We start from the raw sequence: 25,821 nt of genomic DNA, 5'->3' as shown, positions 1-25,821 counted from the left end.
CCATCCGAGTAGGGGCAGTGTGGGAAGTGTTGGATGAGAGCGAGAGGGAAAAGGATACAAGGTAGTGGTCGGAGACTTGGAGGGAGTTGCAATGAGGTTAGTGGAAGAACAGCATCTAGTAAAGATGAGGTCGAGCGTATTGCCTGCCTTGTGAGTAGGGGGGAAGGTGAGAGGTGAGGTCAAAAGAGGAAAGGAGTGGAAAGAAGGAGGCAGAGAGGAATGAGTCAAAGGTAGACGTGGGGAGGTTAAAGTCGCCCAGAACTGTGAGAGGTGAGCCGTCCTCAGGAAAGGAGCTTATCAAGACATCAAGCTCATTGATGAACTCTCCGAGGGGACCTGGAGGGCGATAAATGATAAGGATGTTAAGCTTGAAAGGGCTGGTAACCGTGACAGCATGAAATTCAAAGGAGGCGATAGACAGATGGGTAAGGGGAGAAAGAGAGAATGACCACTTGGGAGAGATGAGGATCCCGGTGCCACCACCCCGCTGACCAGAAGCTCTCGGGGTGTGCGAGAACACGTGGGCGGACGAAGAGAGAGCAGTAGGAGTAGCAGTGTTATCTGTGGTGATCCATGTTTCCGTCAGTGCCAAGAAGTCGAGGGACTGGAGGGAGGCATAGGCTGAGATGAACTCTGCCTTGTTGGCCGCAGATCGGCAGTTCCAGAGGCTACCGGAGACCTGGAACTCCACGTGGGTCGTGCGCGCTGGGACCACCAGATTAGGGTGGCCGCGGCCACGCGGTGCGGAGCGTTTGTATGGTCTGTGCAGAGAGGAGATAACAGGGATAGACAGACACATAGTTGACAGGCTACAGAAGAGGCTACGCTAATGCAAGGAGATTGCAATGACAAGTGGACTACACGTCTCGAATGTTCAGAAAGTTAAGCTTACGTAGCAAGAATCTTATTGACTAAAATGATTAAAATGATACAGTACTGCTGAAGTAGGCTAGCTGGCAGTGGCTGCGTTGTTGACTTTGTAGACTAGCTGGCAGTGGCTGCGTTGTTGACACTACACTAATCAAGTCGTTCCGTTGAGTGTAGTAGTTTCTACAGTGCTGCTATTCGGGGCTAGCTAGCTAGCTAGCAGTGTTGATTACGTTACGTTGCGTTAAAAGAACGACAATAGCTGGCTAGCTAACCTAGAAAATCGCTCTAGACTACACAATTATCTTTGATACACAGACGGCTATGTAGCTAGCTATGTAGCTAGCTACGATCAAACAAATCAAACCGTTGTGCTGTAATGAAATGAAATGAAATGAAAATGTGATACTACCTGTGGAGCGAAGCGGAATGCGACCGGGTTGTTGAGTGCGGAAGTTCTATTCAGTAGACGTTGGCTAGCTGTTGGCTAGCTAGCAGTGTCTCCTATGTTAAGGACGACAAATAGCTGGCTAGCTAACCTCGGTAAATTAAGATAATCACTCTAAGACTACACGCGCTAAACTACACAATTATCTTGGATACGAAGACAGCAAAGACAACTATGTAGCTAGCTAACACTACACTAATCAAGTCGTTCAGTTGAGTGTAATAGTTTCTACAGTGCTGCTATTCGGTAGACGGTGGACGTTTGCTAGCTGGCTAGCTGCTGGGCAGATAGCAGTGTAGACTATGTTAGGACGACGAAATACGAAGTTGCAATAGAAGTGCTGACTGTTTCACTTTGTTGTCCTCTTTCTTTTCCTTTTTCTTCTGTCCTTCTTTTGTCCTTATTTTGTCTTCCTTTCTTCTGTTAACTAGATATTGTTTGTTGTTATTCTTTGTAAGCTAGCTAGCTTCTTCCAGGAGAGTCCCTAGCAACTGCTTAGCAACAAGTAAACAATTCTGCTAGCAATTCAGCTAGCTAAGATAACTGTACAATTTTATGAAAAATAGTTAATTTTTCAAAAGCCGGTCTTTTTTGGTTTGTTCCTTGTTTTGTCTTCTATTGAGTCTTGCAGTTTTCTCTTGATTTTTTCGATGTACTTCACTCTAAAAAACCATTTAAATCTCAATATATACAGGAGCTCATTTTTCAGCAGCTGCTCAATTTAGAACTCCGGAACACTCAACGGAACGACTTGATTAGTGTAGTGTCAACAACGCAGCTACTGCCAGCTAGCCTACTTCAGCAGTACTGTATCATTTTAATCATTTTAGTCAATAAGATTCTTGCTACGTAAGCTTAACTTTCTGAACATTCGAGACGTGTAGTCCACTTGTCATTCCAATCTCCTTGCATTAGCGTAGCCTTTTCTGTAGCCTGTCAACTATGTGTCTGTCTATCCCTGTTCTCTCCTCTCTGCACAGACCATACAAACGCTCCACACCGCGTGGCCGCGGCCACCCTAATCTGGTAGTCCCAGCGCGTACGACCCACGTGGAGTTCCAGGTCTCCGGTAGCCTCTGGAACTGCCGATCTGCGGCCAACAAGGCAGAGTTCATCTCAGCCTATGCCTCCCTCCAGTCCCTTGACTTCTTGGCACTGACGGAAACATGGATCACCACAGATAACACTGCTACTCCTACTGCTCTCTCCTCGTCCGCCCACGTGTTCTCGCACACCCGAGAGCTTCTGGTCAGCGGGGTGGTGGCACCGGGATCCTCATCTCTCCCAAGTGGTCTTTCTCTCTTTCTCCCCTTACCCATCTGTCTATCGCCTCCTTTGAATTCCATGCTGTCACAGTTACCAGCCCTTTCAAGCTTAACATCCTTATCATTTATCGCCCTCCAGGTTCCCTCTGAGAGTTCATCAATGAGCTTGATGCCTTGATAAGCTCCTTTCCTGAGGACGGCTCACCTCTCACAGTTCTGGGCGACTTTAACCTCCCCACGTCTACCTTTGACTCATTCCTCTCTGCCTCCTTCAATCCACTCCTCTCCTCTTTTGACCTCACCCTCTCACCTTCCCCCCCTACTCACAAGGCAGGCAATACGCTTGACCTCATCTTTACTAGATGCTGTTCTTCCACTAACCTCATTGCAACTCCCCTCCAAGTCTCCGACCACTACCTTGTATCCTTTTCCCTCTCGCTCTCATCCAACACTTCCCACACTGCCCCTACTCGGATGGTATATCGCGCCGTCCCCCTCCTCCCTCTCTGCAGATGACTTCGTCAACCATTTTGAAAAGAAGGTCGACGACATCCGATCCTCGTTTGCTAAGTCAAACGACACCGCTGGTTCTGCTCACACTGCCCTACCCTATGCTCTGACCTCTTTCTCCCCTCTCTCTCCCTCCCTTGCGGAGGGAATAGTTACACTGTTTGTATTCGGTCATGTTTCCAGTCACCTTGCCCTGATTAAAAGCAGTGGTTCGCGCTTTCAGTTTCACGCGAATGCTGCCATCAATCCACGGTTTCTGGTTTGGGAATGTTTTAATCGTTGCTATGGGAACGACATCTTCAACGCACGTTCTAATGAACTAAAGTGCGAGGGGGACGTTCGCAAGCCGAAGAACACCATCCCAGCCGTGAAGCACGGGGGTTGCAGGATCATGTTGTGTGGGTGCTTTGCTGCAGGAGGGACGGGTGCACTTCACAAAATAGATGGCATCATGAGGGAGGAAAATTATGTGGATATATTGAACCAACATCTCAAGACATCAGTCGGGAAGTTGAAGCTTGGTCGCAAATGGTTCTTCCAAATGGACAATGACCCCAAGCATACTTCCAAAGTCGTGGCAAAATGGCTTAAGGACAACAAAGTCAAGGTATTGGAGTGGCCATCACAAGGCCATGACCTCAATCCTATAGAACATTTGTGGGCAGAACTGAAAAAGCGTGTGTGAGCAAGGAGGCTAACAAACCTGACTCAGTTACACCAGCTCTGTCAGGAGGAATAGTCCAAAATTCACCCAACTTATTGTGGGAAGCTTGTGGAAGGTTACCTGAAACCTTTGATCCAAGATAAACAATTTAAAGGCAATGCTACCAAATACTAATTGAGTGTATGTCAACTTCTGACCCACTGGGAATGTGATGAAAGAAATAAAAGCTGAAATAAATCGTTCTCTCCACTATTATTCTGACATTTCACATTCTTAAAATAATGTGGTGATCCTAACTGACCTAAGACAGGGATTTTTTACTAGGATTAAATGTCAGGAACTGTGTAAAACTGAGTTTAAATCTATTTGGCTAAGGTGTATGTAAACTTCCAACTTCAACTGTAAATATGAATTCATTATCATGTATTGTCATCCACATTAAATACCAGGTAAATGGTGAACTGTAAAATAACCTGGTACTCCCACACACAGAAGAAATATTATTGTGCCTCATCCTCATTCCTTATAACTGAAAGCCTTTCTGTATGACTTCAGATGAAATTGTGTTTGTGAAATTAATCACAATCATACAATTGTCTGGCTATCTAGTTTGTATGTGTCCAGTGTGTATGTGTACAGTGTGTATGTGTACAGTGTGTGTGTGTGTGGTTGTGCGTGTGATTGACCTGTGAGTCTCTGGCTCTCTCGTAGGACTGGTAGGCTATCTTCTCCTCCATGCTGGCCAGCTCCTGCTTCAGGTTTAGGATCTCATTCTGATGAAGCTCAGTCAGATCATTCAGCTGCTCCTCCAGACGCTCACACCTAGACATACCCAAATATAGACACAAACGTTAGTCTAATAGCTCACGCAAACATAGACACAGACAGAGATACAGAGAGGCGGACAGTCACACACGCACGCACGCGCGCACACACAAACACACACTCTCTCGAGTGCCACTTTAGAGAAACAGAGGTTCCAGTTTTTCCAGGAAAAGAGCCTAAAGAGCTTTTAGGTCAAATGACAACTGACTGGACTGATGGCTATCTGTGAGCTGATTAGCACATGCTTACTCGTCTGTCGATAAGACTGACCAATGGCAGATAATCAGCAGGATGACACTGACCAATCACATACTCTCAGCAGGAGGGAGGAGACCAGGAAGATTGGTGTTATTAGTATTGGAAAGCTGAACAGGCAAAAAAAAGAGCTGTATATGAATGTGAATATTTTTGAATACAGTCGTACAAAATGTGTCTCAGGAAAAATGTGAATAAATGCATAATGTGCTTGTCTGTGCATGCATGTGTGTGTGATTAGGTGAATCACCTCACCAGTCTGATCTCATTATGGCTCACCTGACCTGTTTAGATTCACATTTTAATATGATCTACAACACTTCCCTCTGGTACCACACCGGCACGCACACACACAACAGATCAAGCAGAATAGAAGCATAACAGGTGAGTCAGAGAGAGGGGGAGGAGGAGGAGCTACCGCAGAACCCAAGTTGTCTGAGTATAAACTCATTGTTGGACATAAAGAACAAAAAAAACACCAGGAAATCAGCTCCAAGTTATTTTAATTTAAGAAATCTGTTCCAAAGTATTCCCATGCATAATAGAAATATATATGTGATCATATACAAATGTAGGCAATGTTTTAAATGATTCTGTTCTAGCCATTTGTATGTTCCGACCATCCGCTCAAGAAAAAAATCGGTCTGCGACTGAATCTAGTTGATGATCTCTTTGGTAAAGTTTCCTCTAAGAGTTATACAGGTAGCAGTCTCAACACAGAAACAGTGTGAAATAACCAGTGGACTTAGTTCATTTACAAGTCATGAAAAGATTAATACAAAGTCTTCAGTCCAGGCTGTATTCTCATTCATTCGTCCACCCATTTATTCATTAGTTATGCTTCAGACTCTTATCAAAGGTTTAAACACAGTAGTTTAACCATAGCTGTGTGGTTAATTGCGAGAACATAGTCATCAGCAGACACGCTCAAAGCTCATTAGGGTCCCTCAGTTTTGATGGTCTGTATTTTTTGCCTAAACACATTTCTCTCTCTCTCTCCTGTTAATTTGCCTAAATATATTTAAATGGAGACCTCTGTTCCTTTAGTGTCTTTACGGTGTTTCTGTCATTTCTGTGTTTCTTTATGTTTACTGTCACTACCTTTACAACAAACATACATGCTTCCATAACACTTAAAGATAACCTCTCAAATATTAACCTTAACCTTATCCATCTTTGAATGGAGTTTTTCATACAGGTCTCTCTCTCTCTCTCGTTATTTAGTGATTCTTGTTTCCGTACCTGAATCGTTCCTCCTGTAGGGTCTGCATGATGACAGTGTAGTCCCTCTGATAGTGGCTCTTAAGTACCTCCAGACTCTCCTCTAGTCTCCCCTGGCCTTCCCTCAGCTCCTGCACTTCCTGCAGCAGCATGTCCAGGCTGGAGCTCTGGCTCCTCTCCAGGGTGTTCCCCCTGGAGCTGGGGGGGCCTCCGGGGGCCCCAGTCGTGCTGTTGGCCCCTGCCGACCCTGAGGTAGCGCTGGAGCAGTCATCCTCGCTACCGTACTTGGGACTGGACTGCAGATGGTGGTGGCCTGCGAGGCCCAGAGACCTCCCCCCGGCCCCCATCAAACCCTCCTCAACACATGACGGATCATCCAAGGAGTCCTTCAGCCCGGGGATGTTGTCGGCGCTGCCAAACTTGTTGCGGAACAGCGAGGCGATCTCTCGTGGCTTGGAGACGACCCCGGCGGCAGCAGAGTGTGTGGCCTGGGAGAAGCTGGTGAGGCCTCCCTTGACGCTGTCCACCACACCTTCGCTGAAGCCTGTGACCTTTGCTCCCACACCCTTTAGGCCCTGCTGCATGTCCCTGAGGACGTCCTTGGACTGGCGAGGGATGCCGTTGTGCTCCACCTCCCTCAGCTTGCGGTGGTAGTGTTCCAGCTTCCTCTGCAGCTGCTGGATGGTCTGGGCTGACTTCTGGTTCTTCTTCTCAAACACCTGCAATTATATAGGACATTTAGATTGCTGTGTTTAATATGACATTTACACTGAGTATACCAAACATTAGGAACATCTTCCTAATATTGAGTTGCACCCCCTTCCTTTTGCCTTCAGAAAAGCCTCATTTTGTCTGGGCATGGACTCTACAAGGTGTTGAAAGCGTTCCACAGGGATGCTGGCCCATGTTGACTCCAATGCTTCCCACAGTTGTGTCTAGCTGGATGTCCTTTGGGTGGTAGACCATTCTTGATACACAATGGGAAATTGTTGCTCGTGAAAAACCCAGCAGTGTTGCAGTTCTTGACACAAACCGGTGCGCCTGGAACCTACTACCATACCCCATTTAAAGGCACTCCCATTCACGCCCTAAATGTCACACATACACAATCCATGTCTCAATTGTCTCAAGGCTTTAAATCCTTATTTATAACCTGTCTCCTCCCCTTCATCTACACGTGGGTCAATACCATTTTTTAAATGCAGGTACAAAGTCAGGGTCTCAACTTACTTGTCTCAATTGTCTCAAGGCTTTAAAATCCTTATTTAACCTGTCTCCTCCCCTTCATCTACACGTGGGACAATACCATTTTTTAAATGCAGGTACAAAGTCAGGATCTCAACTTACTGTTGTGAGTTAGAATAATATAATACACAAGTTGCAAATTGGAAATGTGGCTGTGCATCAGCAGTCACTCAATTAGCCCATGTCAGCAAAGATATTTTAGAGTGGTAAATTAGTCTAGCGGCCAGCTAAACGTAGTAAGCATGGTCAAATTACCGACCGGGATAACCCATTAATCATCAATTATCATATTAAAAACTGCAAACATTTGCCTCCACCCTATTGCAAAATGTGTAGAATTGTAGTAGAATTATATGAAATGAGTTATAAAAGGTAAAAATATTCTCTCCGCCCATGGCAAAATGAGTAGATTTGCAGCAAACATGCTTTAAAACTGCAACATTTTCTCTAAGCCACATGGTAGAATGTACAGAACTGCAGGAAATTAACTTTAGTGGGCCATAACAAATAACTTATTTTCTCTGTCACGAGGGGGGCTCCCAAAATAGGTATGCCAAGCTTGTCGCGTCATACCCAAGAAAGCTCTGAAAAACCCCATATGGAATCATGTAGTAACCAAAAAAGTGTTTAACAAATTCTTCAAAGTAGCCAACCTTGCCTTGATGACAGCTTTGTACACTCTTGGCATTCTCTCAACCAGCTTCACCTGGAATGCTTTTCCAACAGTCTTGAATGAGTTCCCACATATGCTGAGCACTTGTTGGCTGCTTTTCTTTCACTCTGCGGTCCAACTCATCCCAAACCATCTCAATTGGGTTGAGGTCATGTGATTGTGGAGGCCAGGTCATCTTATGCAGTACTCCATCACTCTCCTTCTTGGTCAAATAGCCCTTACACAGCCTGGAGGTGTGTTGGGCCATTGTCCTGTTGAAAAACGAAAAATAGTCCTACTAAGTGCAAACCAGATGGGATGGGGTATCGCTGCAGAATGCTGTGGTAGCTCTTCCTTTCCCGTGGTGGAAACTTGATGGTTTTGGAACTGCACTTGAAGAAACATTCAAACTTTCAAAGATCTTGTAATTTTCCGGATTGACTGACCTTCATGTCTTAAAGTAATGGACGGTCATTTCTCTTTGCTCATTTGAGCTGTTCTTGCCATAACATGGAATTGGTCTATCTTCTGTATACCAACCCTACCTTGTCACAACACATCTGATTGGCTCAAACACATTAAGAAGGAAAGAAATTCCATAACTTAACTTTTAACAAAGGCACAGCTGTTAATTGTAACACATTCCAGGTGACTACCTCATGAAGCTGGTTGAGAGAATGCCAAGAGTGTGCAAAGCTGTCATCAAGGCAAAGGGTGGCTACTTTGAAGATTCTCAAGTATAAAATATATTTAGATTTGTTTAACACTTTTTTTGGTTACTACATGATTCCATATGTGCTATTTCATAGTTTTGATATCTTTGATATCTTTTTACTATTTTCTACATTGTAGAATAATAGTGATATTATTCTACAATGTAGAAAATAGTAAAAACAGAGAAAAACCCTGGGATGAGTGCTGTAGGTGTGTCCACTCCAAACTTTTGACTGGTACTGTATGTGAATGTGATATTTCTGTTTTTTATTTTAATATTTTTACAAAAAAGTTGTAAAAAAAACCTGTTTTTGCTTCGTCATTATGGGGTATTGTTTGTAGATTGATGAGATATATATATATTTTTTAATCCATTTCAGAATATGGCTGTAACGTAACAAAATGTGGAAAAAGTGAGTGGGTCTGAATACTTTCCAAATGCACTGTATTGTAGTCATATATTCTATCATTTAGCAGTGCTGTTATCCAGTAAAAGTAGATCTGTCTGGTGTATTGTCATTCAACTGTTTTGTGTTTCATATCAAAACGATAAAAACTCTGATTATAAAACAATGCTCACCTGTTTGATGCGGGCACTCTGCTGCTTGTCAGCATTGTTTGCCAGTTTGAGGTACTCAGCCACGTTGTTGTCTCTGGCCGTCTGCTCAATCTTGATCTGCTCGGTGAGCTTCAGGATTTTCTGCTGCAGCTGGGCGATGGCCTGCTTGGTGCGCTGGGGGTCCGGGGTGCCATCATCACCCCCAGAGAAAGACCCATCCTCCCCACACGACACTGCCTGGGGGGTCTGAGCTAAGCCACTCACCTCCAACCGCTCAATCTGGTGGAGGAGAGGGGAATTCATGATCACAATATGGGCTCCACAAAGAAAACAGAAAAACGGAAGCGGCTGAAAAATAACCAATTTCCTTCCATATGCCCAGACAATACTGACTGTGTAGCATGGCATGCAGGCTAAACCATAGAGGAAATCAAACATTTGTCATCAGTAACAAATTGTTAATCATGAGTGGAGGTGGATAATATCATTGAACCTAATCACTAGTGTGCCCAGTACAATGTAGGACATCATGTATGACAGGATGTCGGATTTGCGATTACAGTGTTGACATTGATTCACAGATTAGGTCTACCTACAGACAACCTTTGCTTTTTCAGGCATTGACCTGATTTCTGCAAACAAGCACCAGTGTAAAAAAACAAAATCAAAATGGGAAATGTGGTATTCGATTAGCACTCCATGATAGTTAGGAGTAAGAATAGACTGGGAACCATGAATCCCCTGAGCCCTACAACTCCAGTAGTGACAAAGTCAAGGGCCATGCTCACTACTTACTAACCTAAGTGTCAACACTTTCCCTGGGGCCATTCTCCGCATCAGAGACTGACACTGGCATATGCTACAGTGCACCGAACAGACAGGAGCAAGAGGGATGGGGAGAGCCAGTATTTGCACGCCAAAGTTGGGAAATAGGAAACTGGCAGATTTCTCACCTGTTGGCACAATATGACTAACTGATGACATATACCACTCTGTAATGACATGATTAAAAAGAAAACCACAGCATCCGGTAATTGAGACAGCTGTAAGAAAACTAAAATCCAGTCTATTGAAACCATTATGCTCCAAAATACAGAGACACCTGATACTTTCAAAAAGACAAGGGACAGCGAAACTGCAAGGCAGCGAAAACTCTCTCACCTTGCCATTCTCCAATCGGAGTACTTGTTCCCAATCCATGTTCCCTTATTCCCTCAGTCGGTCTGGCGACTTCATTCATGTATCCCGCTCTGGAGCTTCGCCCCTTGCTCACTCCAACTCCCCTAATTTATGTATACAGATTTAGTGTACCTGAACCCTGACTATCCTCCTCTCCCCTACGCTCCTCACCCCCTCCCCACGGCGTGAAATTGGTGACATCATCCTCCTGCAATCCCGCCTAGAGCCAAGTGCAAGAAGTGCTCAAACGTCAATCATTATCCGCTCATGTTCCGATTGTGGTAATAAAAAAAAACTTGTCAGAGACATTTCAAACCGCCCGCGTTCTGTATTGTTCATGTTTATTTATTTCAAACAACTTGGTGGAAATAAGAGGAACATTTATTCGTTCTTTGAACACAGTAGCATAACCCTATAGTTTCACTATGTATTTTCACCTCAAGGTTCTCGTTTCACCTGTCACACAAGAATATGAATCATATGTATTGCATATGTATTAATCAAAATGTATTGCACAATGCAAATCGTTTCTCAGAAAAAAACTGGAGGAAACAGGATGTTCTCCAAAAAAGGGCAAAACGAAAAAATCTGAAAATTTTTCCGTAAACAACTTTTTGACCTTGATATGGATTTATAGAAACAAAACCCTTGGACATATAACTATTTATATAAAACTCCCTCCTTAATCTGGGTTTAATCTTTCCATTCTGAAAACAGACATTCATTCAGGGAGGAAAAACTGACTAACAGAGTACAGAAATCAGGGTGGTTGGGAGTGTAAATTGGATAACATCAAAACTTTGCCTCTCTCTGTGCCAAACAGCGGCTGAAGAAAGGTGGCAGCGGGACAAGCTCAACCAGTCTGACAGTTTCAGGAATGCCACACACACACACGCACGCACGCACGCACGCGCACGCACGCACGCACACACACACACACACACACACACACACACACACACACACACACACACACACACGCTCCAATTATTTTGAATATGGCATTGTTGGGCTCCCAAGTGGTGCAGCAGTCAAAGGCACTGCATCTCTGCATGAGGTTTCACTACATTACCTGGTTCGAATCCAGGCTGCATCATATCTGCCAGTGATTCGGAGTCCCATAGGGCGGCACACAATTGGCCCAGCATCGTCCGGGTTTGGCCGGAGTAGGCCTTCATTGTAAATAAGAATGAATTCTTAACTGACCTGCCTAGTTAAATCAAAAATATATACAGTTGAAGTCAAAAGTTTACATACACCTTAGCCAAGTAGTTAAACTCAGTTTTTCACAATTCCTGACATTTAATCCTAGTAGAAAATCCCTGTTTTAGGTCAGTTAGGATCGCCACTTTGTTTTATGAATGTGAAATGTCAGAATAATAGTGGAGAGAATGATTTATTTCAGCTTGTATTTCTTTGATTACATTCCCAGTGGGTCAGAAATGTACATACACTCAATTAGTATTTGGTAGCATTGCCTTTAAAATTTTTAACTTGGGTCAAACGTTTCAGGGAGCCTTCCACAAGCTTCCCACAATAAGTTGATTGAGGTAAGTAAGGGTTTTGTGATGGCCACTCCAATACCTTGACTTTGTTGTCCTTAAGCCATTTTGCCACAACTTTAGAAGTATGCTTGGGGTCATTGTCCATTTGGAAGACACATTTGCAACCAAGCTTTAACTTCCTGACTGATGTCTTGAGATGTTGCTTCAATATGTCCCATAATTTCCCTCCCTCATGATGCCATCTATTTTGTGAAATGCACCAGTCCCTCCTGCAGCAAAGCACCCCCACAACATGATGCTGCCACCTTTTACAGTTGGGATGGTGTCCTTCGGTTTGCAAGCCTCCCCCTTTTTCCTCCAAACATAACGATGGTCATTATGGCCAAACAGTTCTATTTTTGTTTCATCAGACCAGAAGACATTTCTCCAAAAAAAGTACGATCTTTGTCCCCATGTGCAGTTGCAAACCGTAGTCTGGCTTTTTTATGACAGTTTTGGAGCAGTGGCTTCTTCTTTGCTGAGCGGCCTTTCAGGTTATGTCGATATAGGACTTGTTTTTCTGTGGATATAGATACTTTTGTACCTGTTTCCTTCAGCATCTTCACAGGGTCCTTTGCTGTTGTTCTGGGATCGATTTGCACTTTTCGCACTAAAGTACGCTCATCTCTAGGAGACAGAAAGCGTCTCCTTCCTGAGCGGTATGACTGCTGCGTGGTCGCATGGTGTTTATACTTGCGCATTATTTTTTGTACAGATAAACGTGGTACCTTTAGGCGTTTGGAAATTGCTCCCATGGATGAACCAGACTTGTGGAGGTCTACAATTTGTTTACTGAGGTTTTGGCTGATTTCTTTTGACTTTTCCATGATGTCAAGCAAAGAGGCACTGAGTTTGAAGGTAGGCCTTGAAATACATCCACAGGTACACAGCCGATCAGAAGCTTCTAAAGCCATGACATAATTTTCTGCTATTTTCCAAGCTGTTTAAAAGCACAGTCAACTTAGTGTATGTGAACTTCTGACCCACTGGAATTGTGGTACAGTGAATTATAAGTGAATAATGGGTCTGTAAACAATTGTTGGAAAAATTACTTGTCATACACAAAGTAGATGTCCTAACCGACTTGCTAAAACTATAGTTTGTTAACAAGACATGTGTGGAGTGGTTGAAAAACAAGTTTTAATGACTCCAACCTAAGTGTATGTAAACCTCCGACTTCAACTGTATATAAATTGTGAAATCCTAATCATACAATGATGACTTTGAAACCTCCTGCTTTGGACTGGATGTGTCAATGTGTAGTTCATAGTCTACATGAATAATCTAGGAGCAGAATTACCGTTTTACCTCAATTAGCTACGAAATCCCTAGTTTGAAAGCCACTCTTTTCTTGAAGCTCTGCTGAGACATTTTCCCTACATTTTCTCCCACATAGGCCGGCACCTTAGCAATTTGAGTTCTAGCCAATGAGCTTCAGCCCCTCGCATTCGAGTGACAGCTAGAAAAAGGCCTGCCCAGCATTATCCAATGAGGTTGCACGGTGGGCAGAAAGGCTCAGTGGACACAGCAAAGATTTGCCGCATTCAAAACAACTAGGAACTCAGAAAAATATAAAATCATGACATAATAAGTGATCTTCAGGTTGGAAAGTCAGAGCTCTAGAAAGAGGCCCGAGTTCCCGAGTTGGAATTCTGAGTTGGATGACCATTCAAACTGATTTTTCCCAGTCTGATCTTGTTTCCTGAGTTGCCAGTTGTTTTGAACACACTGAAGTCAGAAGTCAGAAATGTCCTAGTTCCCCGTTGTTTTGAACGCGGCAAGGGAGACACAGAGAGAGCAATGACGTGGTGCACATATCTGCACATATGTGACGTAGTACGTCATTTTCGGGGACCACTTTTGGCTCGTGAGTGCTACTTTCAGAAATACTGGCTAAAAAGTACACAAAATTACCAGAGAATCTCTTTAATGGCCCAAAAAGAGAACAAGCCTATTATTATGATGACAGCTAAAATGAAATAGGCCTATATATCCAGATCCCAAAATTTGTCAAATTAATGTGCATTCGTAAAGTTTTCAGACCCCTTCACTTTTTCCACATTTTGTTACATTACAACCTTATGATAAAAAGGATTACATTTTTAAATAAGCGTAATCATTGGTAAGACTAAGCTACATCGCTTTAACTGCAGAAGTGAGATCAAAGACATGAGGACACGGATTAACTGTGGCCTCAAAAACGGCCCACTAAAATAGCTGTCTGGCCACTGACTGAGATAGATAAAGGAGGGAGGCCAAGAAATGGCTGAGTCAGCTGACCATAGTGAACTTGAGTGCCCTACGAAGCAGCGCTGAGACACAAGCTTGCCCGTGATAACGAACAGATCAGAGACACTCACAGACCGGCACAGGAGTAATCCATCCATCTCCATAAATCGGGCCTAAAACGCACGATAAGCATGCATCCAGGTACAGATGCAAGAACACACACACACACACACACACACACACACACACACACACACACACACACACACACACACACACACACACACACACACACACACACACACACACACACACACACACACACACACACACACACACACACACACACACACACACACACACACACACACACCAGAAAGAGGAGAATGGTAATCCCTCATTTTCCCAATGCCCTTCTTATTTATCTGAGAGTATGACCTAACTTCCATCTTGATAAAGGATTTCTGAGCTATAAGGGAGGACAGACACTGATAAGGGCTTTATGAAAGCAGACTCCTCTAATGCCCTAGAGATCCTCACCCACTCGGAACACATTACCATGGTCACAGTGTTCCGTCTGATCCACAGAAGCTAGGGGTCAAGGGTAGTAAAGCTAATCTGGAGTGTAAAGTTCAGATCTCAAAGAAAGGAAGGAAAAGGGAGAGCGAGAGAGAAAGAGAGAGGGACCATCAGAGGTGTACTTAGCCATGGAGAAAAGATACCCTAAACTCAATACACCTGTGACGAGCACACCTTATTGTTTACGCCTAGACGGAGCATAACTATGTCTGTATACAGTAGACAATCACAAAGCACATTCACATGACAGTGCAAAATTTATCCCTGACTGTTTCATAGGTTGAAATTGTGATACATATATGGTACAATATATAGTATGTGTGTCATACATTGGACATATACCTGCACCCCTCATCCAACTAACTCTTGTCAGCCATAAATGGCTCAAGTTGAGTGTATGCATCACACTTATCAGGAGTTGACAGGTATCACCACTTCACGTACATGGTAATGAGTTACATACTGTAGTGCCATCCACTGTACAATATAACTACACCCCCGGAGAACTCCACCTGACTAACCACTGTGGATATCTCTGCGACTCCCCTGTGTGTGTGTCCACCGGAATTAAGCCTAGATATAACATCAGAGCATGTGAGTGGAAATAATTTGCCAGTAGTAAGTACACAGCAGACCTTACAGTGCAGGACTATTCTATACTAGGTCTAGGGAGAGCTTACTGCACAGCTCAGTATAAGATTGGCAGACTGGGAGACACTGTAATGGACTAAGGCCCTAGAATTTCCCTCTCTAGGGTCAAAACTGATTAACTGATTAACACAAGTTCCCAATGCTTTTCCTTTCCTGATCTCCTCTCCCCCAGTCTCAATGACTCCCCTCTTCTCCTCTCTTCATTCATCTCCTGCTCTTCCTCCTCTCTTCTCTACTCTCCTTTCCTGATGGTCTCAGTTCCCACCCAGCCTTACCAAGTTAAGCAGCTCTGATAGTTTTTAATGGAAATCAGCTTTATTTGTGTCTTTAATGGGTTCCAATCAGACAACAATGAGGTCCATTCAATAGCTACGGACAATTACATAACTCTGTGTGACGCTGGGCAAAGCAGCCATTTACTAAACACACAAACACACAGTTCAAGCTCGCCAGCAGCTAACTTTTGTTATGTGGAGGAATTCAGAGGGGTCTGGGAGAAAAGCCTGTTGTGTCCGCTTCCAACCGGAAAAAACCCCCACACCGACTAAATTAAACTAAACTGGGAGCCTGTTGAAATGCTGTGGCTTTCCCTAGCCCAGCCATCACAACACAGGCTTTCAGTCCTCATGACGTCAAAACAAAGTCCTCTCAAGGCTTCTCCAGTACAGGCCTTTCGTCTCTTACCGCAACTCACAGTTTCTCAAATGCTCTGTTAGGTTTCAACATGGGTGTGTATTGGTTCATGTAACGCAAGGACATTTTTACACATTGTAGACAGATTAACATTCATAGATGCTATATATGGATGGATACAAACATGGATGTCTGTACAGACGTATATACAATGAAAAACAACATTTTGAGCCAACATTTTGAGCCAACGTCTACTGTTTCGAATTCAATCACCGGTCAGGTAGTGTCACATTTTCATTTCATTTCATTACAGTACAACGGTTTGATTTGTTTGATCGTAGCTAGCTACATAGCCGTCTTTGTTTCAAAGATAATTGTGTAGTCTAGAGCGATTTCCTAGGTTAGCTAGCCAGCTATTGTCGTTCTTTTAACGCAACGTAACGTAAACAACACTGCTAGCTAGCCAGCTAGCCCCCCGTATAGTAGCACTGTAGAAACTATTACACTCAACGGAACGACTTGATTAGTGTAGTGTCAACAACGCAGCCACTGCCAGCTAGCCTACTTTAGCAGTACTGTATCATTTTAATCATTTTAGTCAATAAGATTCTTGCTACGTAAGCTTAACTTTCTGAACATTCGTGACGTGTAGTCCACTTGTCATTCCAATCTCCTTGCATTAGCGTAGCCTTTTCTGTAGCCTGTGTGTGCCTATGTGTCTGTCTATCCCTGTTCTCTCCTCTCTGCACAGACCATACAAACGCTCCACACCGCGTGGCCGCGACCACCCTAATCTGGTGGTCCCAGCGCGTACGACCCACGTGGAGTTCCAGGTCTCCGGTAGCCTCTGGAACTGCCGATCTGCGGCCAACAAGGCAGAGTTCATCTCAGCCTATGCCTCCTCCAGTCCCTTGACTTCTTGGCACTGACGGAAACATGGATCACCACAGATAACACTGCTACTCCTACTGCTCTCTCCTCGTCCGCCCACGTGTTCTCGCACACCCCGAGAGCTTCTGGTCAGCGGGGTGGTGGCACCGGGATCCTCATCTCTCCCAAGTGGTCTTTCTCTCTTTCTCCCCTTACCCATCTGTCTATCGCCTCCTTTGAATTCCATGCTGTCACAGTTACCAGCCCTTTCAAGCTTAACATCCTTATCATTTATCGCCCTCCAGGTTCCCTCTGAGAGTTCATCAATGAGCTTGATGCCTTGATAAGCTCCTTTCCTGAGGACGGCTCACCTCTCACAGTTCTGGGCGACTTTAACCTCCCCACGTCTACCTTTGACTCATTCCTCTCTGCCTCCTTCTTTCCACTCCTCTCCTCTTTTGACCTCACCCTCTCACCTTCCCCCCCTACTCACAAGGCAGGCAATACGCTTGACCTCATCTTTACTAGATGCTGTTCTTCCACTAACCTCATTGCAACTCCCCTCCAAGTCTCCGACCACTACCTTGTATCCTTTTCCCTCTCGCTCTCATCCAACACTTCCCACACTGCCCCTACTCGGATGGTATCGCGCCGTCCCAACCTTTGCTCTCTCTCCCCCGCTACTCTCTCCTCTTCCATCCTATCATCTCTTCCCTCTGCTCAAACTTTCTCCAACCTATCTCCTGATTCTGCCTCATCAACCCTCCTCTCCTCCCTTACTGCATCCTTTGACTCCCTATGTCCCCTATCCTCCAGGCCGGCTCGGTCCTCCCCTCCCGCTCCGTGGCTCGACGACTCCTTGCGAGCTCACAGAACAGGGCTCCGGGCAGCCGAGCGGAAATGGAGGAAAACTCTGCCTCCTGCGGACCTGGCATCCTTTCACTCCCTCCTCTCTACATTTTCCTCCTCTGTCTCTGCTGCTAAAGCCACTTTCTACCATTCTAAATTCCAAGCATCTGCCTCTAACCCTAGGAAGCTCTTTGCCACCTTCTCCTCCCTCCTGAATCCTCCCCCCCCCCCTCCTCCCTCTCTGCAGATGACTTCGTCAACCATTTTGAAAAGAAGGTCGACGACATCCGATCCTCGTTTGCTAAGTCAAACGACACCGCTGGTTCTGCTCACACTGCCCTACCCTATGCTCTGACCTCTTTCTCCCCTCTCTCTCCAGATGAAATCTTGCGTCTTGTGACGGCCGGCCGCCCAACAACCTGCCCGCTTGACCCTATCCCCTCCTCTCTTCTCCAGACCATTTCCGGAGACCTTCTCCCTTACCTCACCTCGCTCATCAACTCATCCCTGACCGCTGGCTACGTCCCTCCCGTCTTCAAGAGAGCGAGAGTTGCACCCCTTCTGAAAAAACCTACACTCGATCCCTCCGATGTCAACAACTACAGACCAGTATCCCTTCTCTCTTTTCTCTCCAAAACTCTTGAGCGTGCCGTCCTTGGCCAGCTCTACCGCTATCTCTCTCAGAATGACCTTCTTGATCCAAATCAGTCAGGTTTCAAGACTAGTCATTCAACTGAGACTGCTCTTCTCTGTATCACGGAGGCGCTCCGCACTGCTAAAGCTAACTCTCTCTCCTCTGCTCTCATCCTTCTAGACCTATCGGCTGCCTTCGATACTGTGAACCATCAGATCCTCCTCTCCACCCTCTCCGAGTTGGGCATCTCCGGCGCGGCCCACGCTTGGATTGCGTCCTACCTGACAGGTCGCTCCTACCAGGTGGCGTGGCGAGAATCTGTCTCCTCACCACGCGCTCTCACCACTGGTGTCCCCAGGGCTCTGTTCTAGGCCCTCTCTTATTCTCGCTATACACCAAGTCACTTGGCTCTGTCATAACCTCACATGGTCTCTCCTATCATTGCTATGCAGACGACACACAACTAATCTTCTCCTTTCCCCCTTCTGATGACCAGGTGGCGAAACGCATCTCTGCATGTCTGGCAGACATATCAGTGTGGATGACGGATCACCACCTCAAGCTGAACCTCAGCAAGACGGAGCTCCTCTTCCTCCCGGGGAAGGACTGCCCGTTCCATGATCTCGCCATCACGGTTGACAACTCCATTGTGTCCTCCTCCCAGAGCGCTAAGAACCTTGGCGTGATCCTGGACAACACCCTGACGTTCTCAACTAACATCAAGGCGGTGTCCCGTTCCTGTAGGTTCATGCTCTACAACATCCGCAGAGTACGACCCTGCCTCACACAGGAAGCGGCGCAGGTCCTAATCCAGGCACTTGTCATCTCCCGTCTTGATTACTGCAACTCGCTGTTGGCTGGGCTCCCTGCCTGTGCCATTAAACCCCTACAACTCATCCAGAACGCCGCAGCCCGTCTGGTGTTCAACCTTCCCAAGTTCTCTCACGTCACCCCGCTCCTCCGCTCTCTCCACTGGCTTCCAGTTGAAGCTCGCATCCGCTACAAGACCATGGTGCTTGCCTACGGAGCTGTGAGGGGAACGGCACCTCAGTACCTCCAGGCTCTGATCAGGCCCTACACCCAAACAAGGGCACTGCGTTCATCCACCTCTGGCCTGCTCGCCTCCCTACCACTGAGGAAGTACAGTTCCCGCTCAGCCCAGTCAAAACTGTTCGCTGCTCTGGCCCCCAATGGTGGAACACACTCCCTCACGACGCCAGGACAGCGGAGTCAATCACCACCTTCCGGAGACACCTGAAACCCCACCTCTTCAAGGAATACCTAGGATAGGGTAAGTAAGGGTAAGTAATCCTTCTCACCCCCTTCTCCCCCCAAAAAAAAGATGTAGATGCAAGTGGCTGTTCCACTGGATGTCATAAGGTGTATGCACCAATTTGTAAGTCGCTCTGGATAAGAGCGTCTGCTAAATGACTTAAATGTAAATGTAATGTAAATGAGAAGTATGTGCACATGGCTGTGAGGTCCAACATAGATGAACACACACATACAGGCACACGCTGTATACAGGTGGAGACTCACGGTGGTGGGGGAGGGAGATGGAGAGGTGTCAGCAGTTATCAGGTTGAGGATGACCTCCATGATGAGGGGGTGCGTGCATGGAGCCTCACACAGCCTCATGTGGGGAGGGGGTTATTGGGGGGGTGTCATTGACACCTCAAAGGAGAGTGGGGTCTGTCCCACAGCAGGGAGGAGGACTGAGCCAAGGGTCTACTCATCACACTGGACACACTTACTGTCTGGTCCTCTTGGAACAAGAACCACTACCACTAGACAAAGACTGTGAATACCCTTTGTAGGAGCCAATGGAATACTATCAAGACTGAGTATAGTATCTGGCCCCAGCATAAGATCCACTGAGGCAGAGTCCACTGTCCATAGTCCAGTCTATCCATCAAACAGCTAGCCTCTGCCAAGTCCCCAACAACCAGATGTTATGGTTTCAGGGGAAATGAAAGAGTCTGTGACGCGACTTCCACTTTTGGACATTAAGAAGGTGACACTTCATATTAACTCCTCCTCCACATTTACTGTATTGGTTGAACAGTGCAGAAGAGAACCTCTCCCAACTGTTTTCGTTTTTCTCGTCAAGACCAGTATGAAGGGGATCTAGTTTCAGGCTTTTGTTTTACACCTGCTATGTTAATCCAAGAGCAGACCCAGCTAAACCTCTACTTCGTCCAGTCAACTGAGTCACCACTGAGTCCACAGACCTAGGAGACCCTGATACCAGTCTGTCCTGCTATCAGCCTGAGAGACATAGAGCAGCAGCTCTGCTGGGTCGAGGCTTCACTGATCACATACTCTACAGAGTGGAGGGAGAGTCCAGCCAAGTGAAGCCTATGGAGCACACACACACACACGCTTCATGCTCCTGGAACAACAAGGAGTCCTCGCATCGTAGGGTCGTCTTGATGCAGCCTCAGGATGACAAGAAGGGACAGTTAACTGACTAGAGTTGACTGCAGTTTGAATGCAGGGTGACAAACTTCAGGGTTAACGAAAGGAAGAGCTAACCGAAGATTGAATGCGGAGTTAACTGAAGGAAGAGTTGACTGCAGTTTGAACGCAGGGTTAAGTTTTCACAGAGTCTATAGGGAGTAAATCCACTGAGGGAGAAAGAGAGAAAGTGAGACCCTGAGGACGAATGTGCGGGGAACGAGGGAGTAGGGAGGAGAAAAGAGACCACCAGGAGCTGTCAGTGTGTGTGTGTGAGTGAGAGAATGAGAAGGAGGGAGAGAGGGAGGTGAGAGGGGGAGCAAGCGCACAGGGAAGGGGGCAAGGGAGAAAGTATTTTCATCTGTTACAGTTTCTGGGCCAGTGAAACTCCACAGTTGGCTAGCTGATGCAGAAAACATCTCATAAGTAGAAAAATAACTGTCAAGCCTGAGCTAATTATCTTCCACAGCTTGATTGTCACAGCCAATCAGCACTGATGGCCAACACACCGAAACCAACCAGAAATGAACATAGCCTACATAGCCTGACCAATGAGCTTCACAGCCAGAATCTCTTAGTCAATCACCTGCCTCAAATCAAAATAGCCTTGCATCAGAATCCTATGATCTCATCTCTGTCCCTACTGTACTGGCTACTGCCAGTGGGCCTGATGTTACTCACCACACATCCACATACCACATCCTGTAGGATACATCATGTCACAGTCCTAAACAAAGCCAGTGTTGTCATGTCCTTAAAGATGACTAGGTTTTCTATCTGAGAAAACAGAATCAGTTTTAGCTGAAAAACAGCTCCACCATAAACCCCTTCTCAGACTATACGGTCATATGACCAACAAGACCGCAATGCAATGTGTGTGTGTGTGTGTTTTTGTATACCAACTGCTCACAACCAATCAGGAAGAGAAGTGAAGCGGGGCACATAGGGGGGTAAAGCAGGATGAGGGCTGACAAATAATTTCTGTACAGAAATTAACTGAGAGGAGGGAGGGGGAGGAGGATGAAGGAGGGAGAGAGAAGGAGAGGGGATGAATACAGGCTTTAATGAGGACTGTGGGAGGGAGGAATAGAGGGGATGAGGGACCAAGACCCAGAGAGAGGCTAGAGTTTAGGGGAAAGGTGGCTTACATAAGAGTAGGTCTCAGTCATTCTGAGGTTTCTGGGAGTGTGTGTGTCCACTCGACTCAACTCTAATTCCTGTAATGAATGAAAGGGGGCATATGACTATTTAATATGTATCAATCAATCATTCAGGGAAAGACCCGTGCCATAGTCTGACTGACCTAACTGATTTGCAGGTGCTTTTATTAGAGTTAGCATCACATACATGTTGCAGACCCAGATCTGTCTCTACCTCTTAAGGATTGGACCCTTTTTTTCCCAATTATCGCCTAAAATGACATACCCAAATCTAACTGCCTGTAGCTCAGGACCTGAAGCAAAGATATCCATATTCTTGATACCATTTGAAAGGAAACTCTTTGAGGTGTGTGCATTTGAAATTAATGTAGGAGAATATAACACATTACATCTGGTAAAAGATAATAATAACTTTCAAAAATCATCATCTTTGAAATGCAAGAGAAAGACCATAATATATTATTGCAGTTTAGGTGCAAATTAGATTGTGTGTACAAAGCTGTTTGTGTGCAAAGTTTCAGATTGATCCAGTGAAGCATTTTCATAATGGACAATATTTTGTATCAAGTCTACCCAAATGTGCCGAATTGGTAATTTGATACATTTTCAAGTACATAACTATATAGAACATACAAAAATCATATGGTAATGCAAAATTTAAGTTCACACATCCCCAGGAATGTCATACATGATAGATCATTAGCTTGTACAGTGGGGCAAAAAAGTATTTAGTCAGCCACCAATTGTGCAAGTTCACCCACTTAAGAAGATGAGAGAGGCCTGTCATTTTCATCATAGGTACACTAACTATGACAGACAAAATGGGGGAAAAAAACAGAAAATCACATTGTAGGATTTTTAATGAATTTATTTGCAAATTAAAGTGGAAAATAACTATTTGGTCAATAACAAAAGTTTATCTCAATACTTTGTTATATACCCTTTGTTGGCAATGACAGAGGTCAAACATTTTCTGTAAGTCTTCACAAGGTTTTCACACACTGTTGCTGGTATTTTGGCCCATTCCTCCATGCAGATCTCCTCTAGAGCAGTGATGTTTTGGGGCTGTTGCTGGGCAACATGGACTTTCAACTCAAAGATTTTTTATGGGGTTGAGATCTGGAGACTGGCTCGGCCACTCCAGGACCTTGAAATGCTTCTTACAAAGCCACTCCTTCGTTGCCCGGGTGGTGTGTTTGGGATCATTGTCATGCTGAAAGACCCAGCCACATTTCATCTTCAATGCCCTTGCTGATGGAAGGAGGTTTTCACTCAAAATCTCACGATACATGGCCCCATTCATTCTTTCCTTTACACGGATCAGTTGTCCTGGTCCCTTTGCAGAAAAACAGCCCCAAAGCTTGATGTTTCCACCCCCATGCTTCACAGTAGGTATGGTGTTCTTTGAATGCATTCTTTGTCCTCCAAACACGACGAGTTGAGTTTTAACCAAAAAGTTATATTTTGGTTTCATCTGACCATATGACATTCTCCCAATCTTCTTCTGGATCATCCAAATGCTCTCTAGCAAACTTCAGACGGGCCTGAACATGTACTGGCTTAAGCAGGGGGACATGTCTGGCACTGCAGGATTTGAGTCCCTGGCGGCGTAGTATGTTACTGATGGTAGGCTTTGTTACTTTGGTCCCAGCTCTCTACAGGTCATTCACTAGGTCCCCCCGTGTGGTTCTGGAATTTTTGCTCACCGTTCTTGTGATCATTTTGACCCCACGGGGTAAGATCTTGCGTGGAGCCCCAGATCGAGGGATATTATCAGTGGTCTTGTATGTCTTCCATTTCCTAATAATTGCTCCCAAAGTTGATTTCTTCAAACCAAGCTGCTTACCTATTGCATATTCAGTCTTCCCAGCCTGGTGCAGGTCTACAATTTTGTTTCTGGTGTCCTTTGACAGCTCTTTGGTCTTGGCCATAGGGAGTTTGGAGTGTGACTGTTTCAGGTTGTGGACAGGTGTCTTTTATACTGATAACAAGTGCCATTAATACAGGTAACGAGTGGAGGACAGAGGAGTCTCTTAAAGAAGAAGTTACAGGTCTGTGAGAGCCAGAAATGTTGCTTGTTTGTAGGTGACCAAATACTTATTTTCCACCATAATTTGCAAATCAATTCATTAAAAATCCTACAATGTGATTTTCTGGATTTTTTCCCCCTCATTTTGTCTGTCATAGTTGAAGTGCAACGGACAAATGTCATTTATTTGTCCTCAAGTGGTTTTTAGACTGTTATTTGGCATATCAGCTTGACAAGAACATGTGATATTTGGTATTTTATTAGGATCCCCATTAGCTGTTGAAAAAGCAGCAGCTACTCTTCCTGGGGTCCATACAAAACATGAAACATAATACAGAATGACATACTACAGAACATCATTAGACAAGAACAGCTCAAGGACAGAACTACATACATCTTTAAAAAGGCACATATCTAGGTGAAATATGGGAGAGGCGTTGTGCCGCGAGGTGTTTTTTTAAACTAGGTTTGCTGTTTACAGTGGCTTGTGAAAGTATTCACCCCCTTGGCATTTTTCCTATTTTATTGCCTTACAACCTGGAATTAAAATATATTTTTGGGGTTTTTGTACAATTTGATTTACACAACATGCCTACCACTTTGAAGATGCAAAATATTTTTTATTGCGAAACAAACAAGAAATAAGACAAAAACTGAAAACTTGAGCATGCGTAACTATTCAACCCCCAGAGTCAATACTTTGTAGAGCCACCTTTTGCAGAAATTACAGCTGCAAGTCTCTTGGGGTTTGTCTCTTTTTCCCATTCTTCAAGGCAAAACTTCTCCAGCTCCTTCAAGTTGGATGGGTTCCACTGGTGTACAGCAATCTTTAACCACTATTATTGAACATGGAATGAGTCCATGCAACTTATTATGTGATTTGTTAAGAACATTTTTACATTTTGCCGTAACAAAGGGGTTGAATACTTATTGACTCAAGAGATTTCAGCTTTTAATTATTTTTGAATTTCTAAAATGTTCTTTGGGGTATTGTGTGTAGATCAGTGACAAAAAAAATCTTAAATTAATACATGTTAAATTCAGGCTGTAACACAACAAAATATCGAAAAAGTAAAGAGGTGTGAATACTTTCTGAAGGCACTGTAGCTAGCCAAGCGTGATCAGGAATTTATACTGTACTGTCTTTGGTTACATTACGCCAATGTCTCTGTATAAAATGGGCCATAACATTAAGACTAGCAGAGATCCAACTGTTGAACTTCATTATTATGTTCAACAATATATTGAAAAACATTATTTTCCAATATTCACAAGTTATTGTAAGAAAATTGTTATTGATTGTCAAAATACAACTCTTATTACAGAGCTTTGTAGCACCTACAGATGAAACATTATGGAGTCTTAAATGAGGGCTGGGTAAAGCCACAATGTCATAAATATGCCATCTTTAATCAATTATTTCTAAATTATCATTTTATATACAAATGCTGTAGGTCAACAATTTTTTTATTTAATCCATTTTGAATTCAGGCTGTAACACAACAAAATGTGGAATAAGTCAAGGGGTATGAATACTTGCTGAAGGCCCTGTAAGCTCATGCGCAAAAACATGTCATCGGGTCTAAAGGTTGTCTCGCGCCGAATTGCATATGTGCAGGCCTTCAAATCAAAGGTACTCCTTCGACATAAAGCTGTTTTTGAATCAAATTAAAACGTGTTAGTTTGTCACTTTCACAAAATTGGAGTAATGACATGTTCAACTACATGGTTGTGCCTTTAGATTTGAACAAATCCCAAACCCCGGCCTGGTCTTCTTGGTCT

The 25,821-nt window shown here is 44.6% G+C and overlaps 1 protein-coding gene across 3 annotated transcripts in view; it reads right to left on the bottom strand.

Annotated features, from left to right (window-relative positions):
- The window catches only part of LOC118361421 (transmembrane and coiled-coil domains protein 1-like), a 61,600-nt gene that overhangs the window by 6,499 nt on the left and 29,280 nt on the right, over positions 1-25,821 (bottom strand). Inside the window, exons 1-4 of one of the 3 annotated variants that reach the window (XM_035741360.2) lie at positions 10,387-10,555; positions 9,247-9,504; positions 6,077-6,774; positions 4,441-4,576 (exon numbers count right to left, since the gene is read on the bottom strand). In XM_035741360.2, the coding sequence (XP_035597253.1) occupies positions 4,441-4,576; positions 6,077-6,774; positions 9,247-9,504; positions 10,387-10,425 (1,131 nt within the window). In that variant the 5' untranslated portion in view covers positions 10,426-10,555. Of the gene's footprint in view, positions 1-4,440; positions 4,577-6,076; positions 6,775-7,953; positions 8,191-9,246; positions 9,505-10,386; positions 10,556-25,821 lie in introns of those variants that run through there. The other 2 variants (XM_035741359.2, XM_052517180.1) reach the window with 2 other exon arrangements.

Source organism: Oncorhynchus keta, unplaced genomic scaffold (assembly GCF_023373465.1).
Source record: "Oncorhynchus keta strain PuntledgeMale-10-30-2019 unplaced genomic scaffold, Oket_V2 Un_scaffold_584_pilon_pilon, whole genome shotgun sequence".
NCBI classification, from domain to species: domain Eukaryota; kingdom Metazoa; phylum Chordata; class Actinopteri; order Salmoniformes; family Salmonidae; genus Oncorhynchus; species Oncorhynchus keta.
The sequence above is the reverse complement of the archived record's forward strand: the minus strand, read 5'-3'. Positions and strand labels throughout refer to the sequence as shown.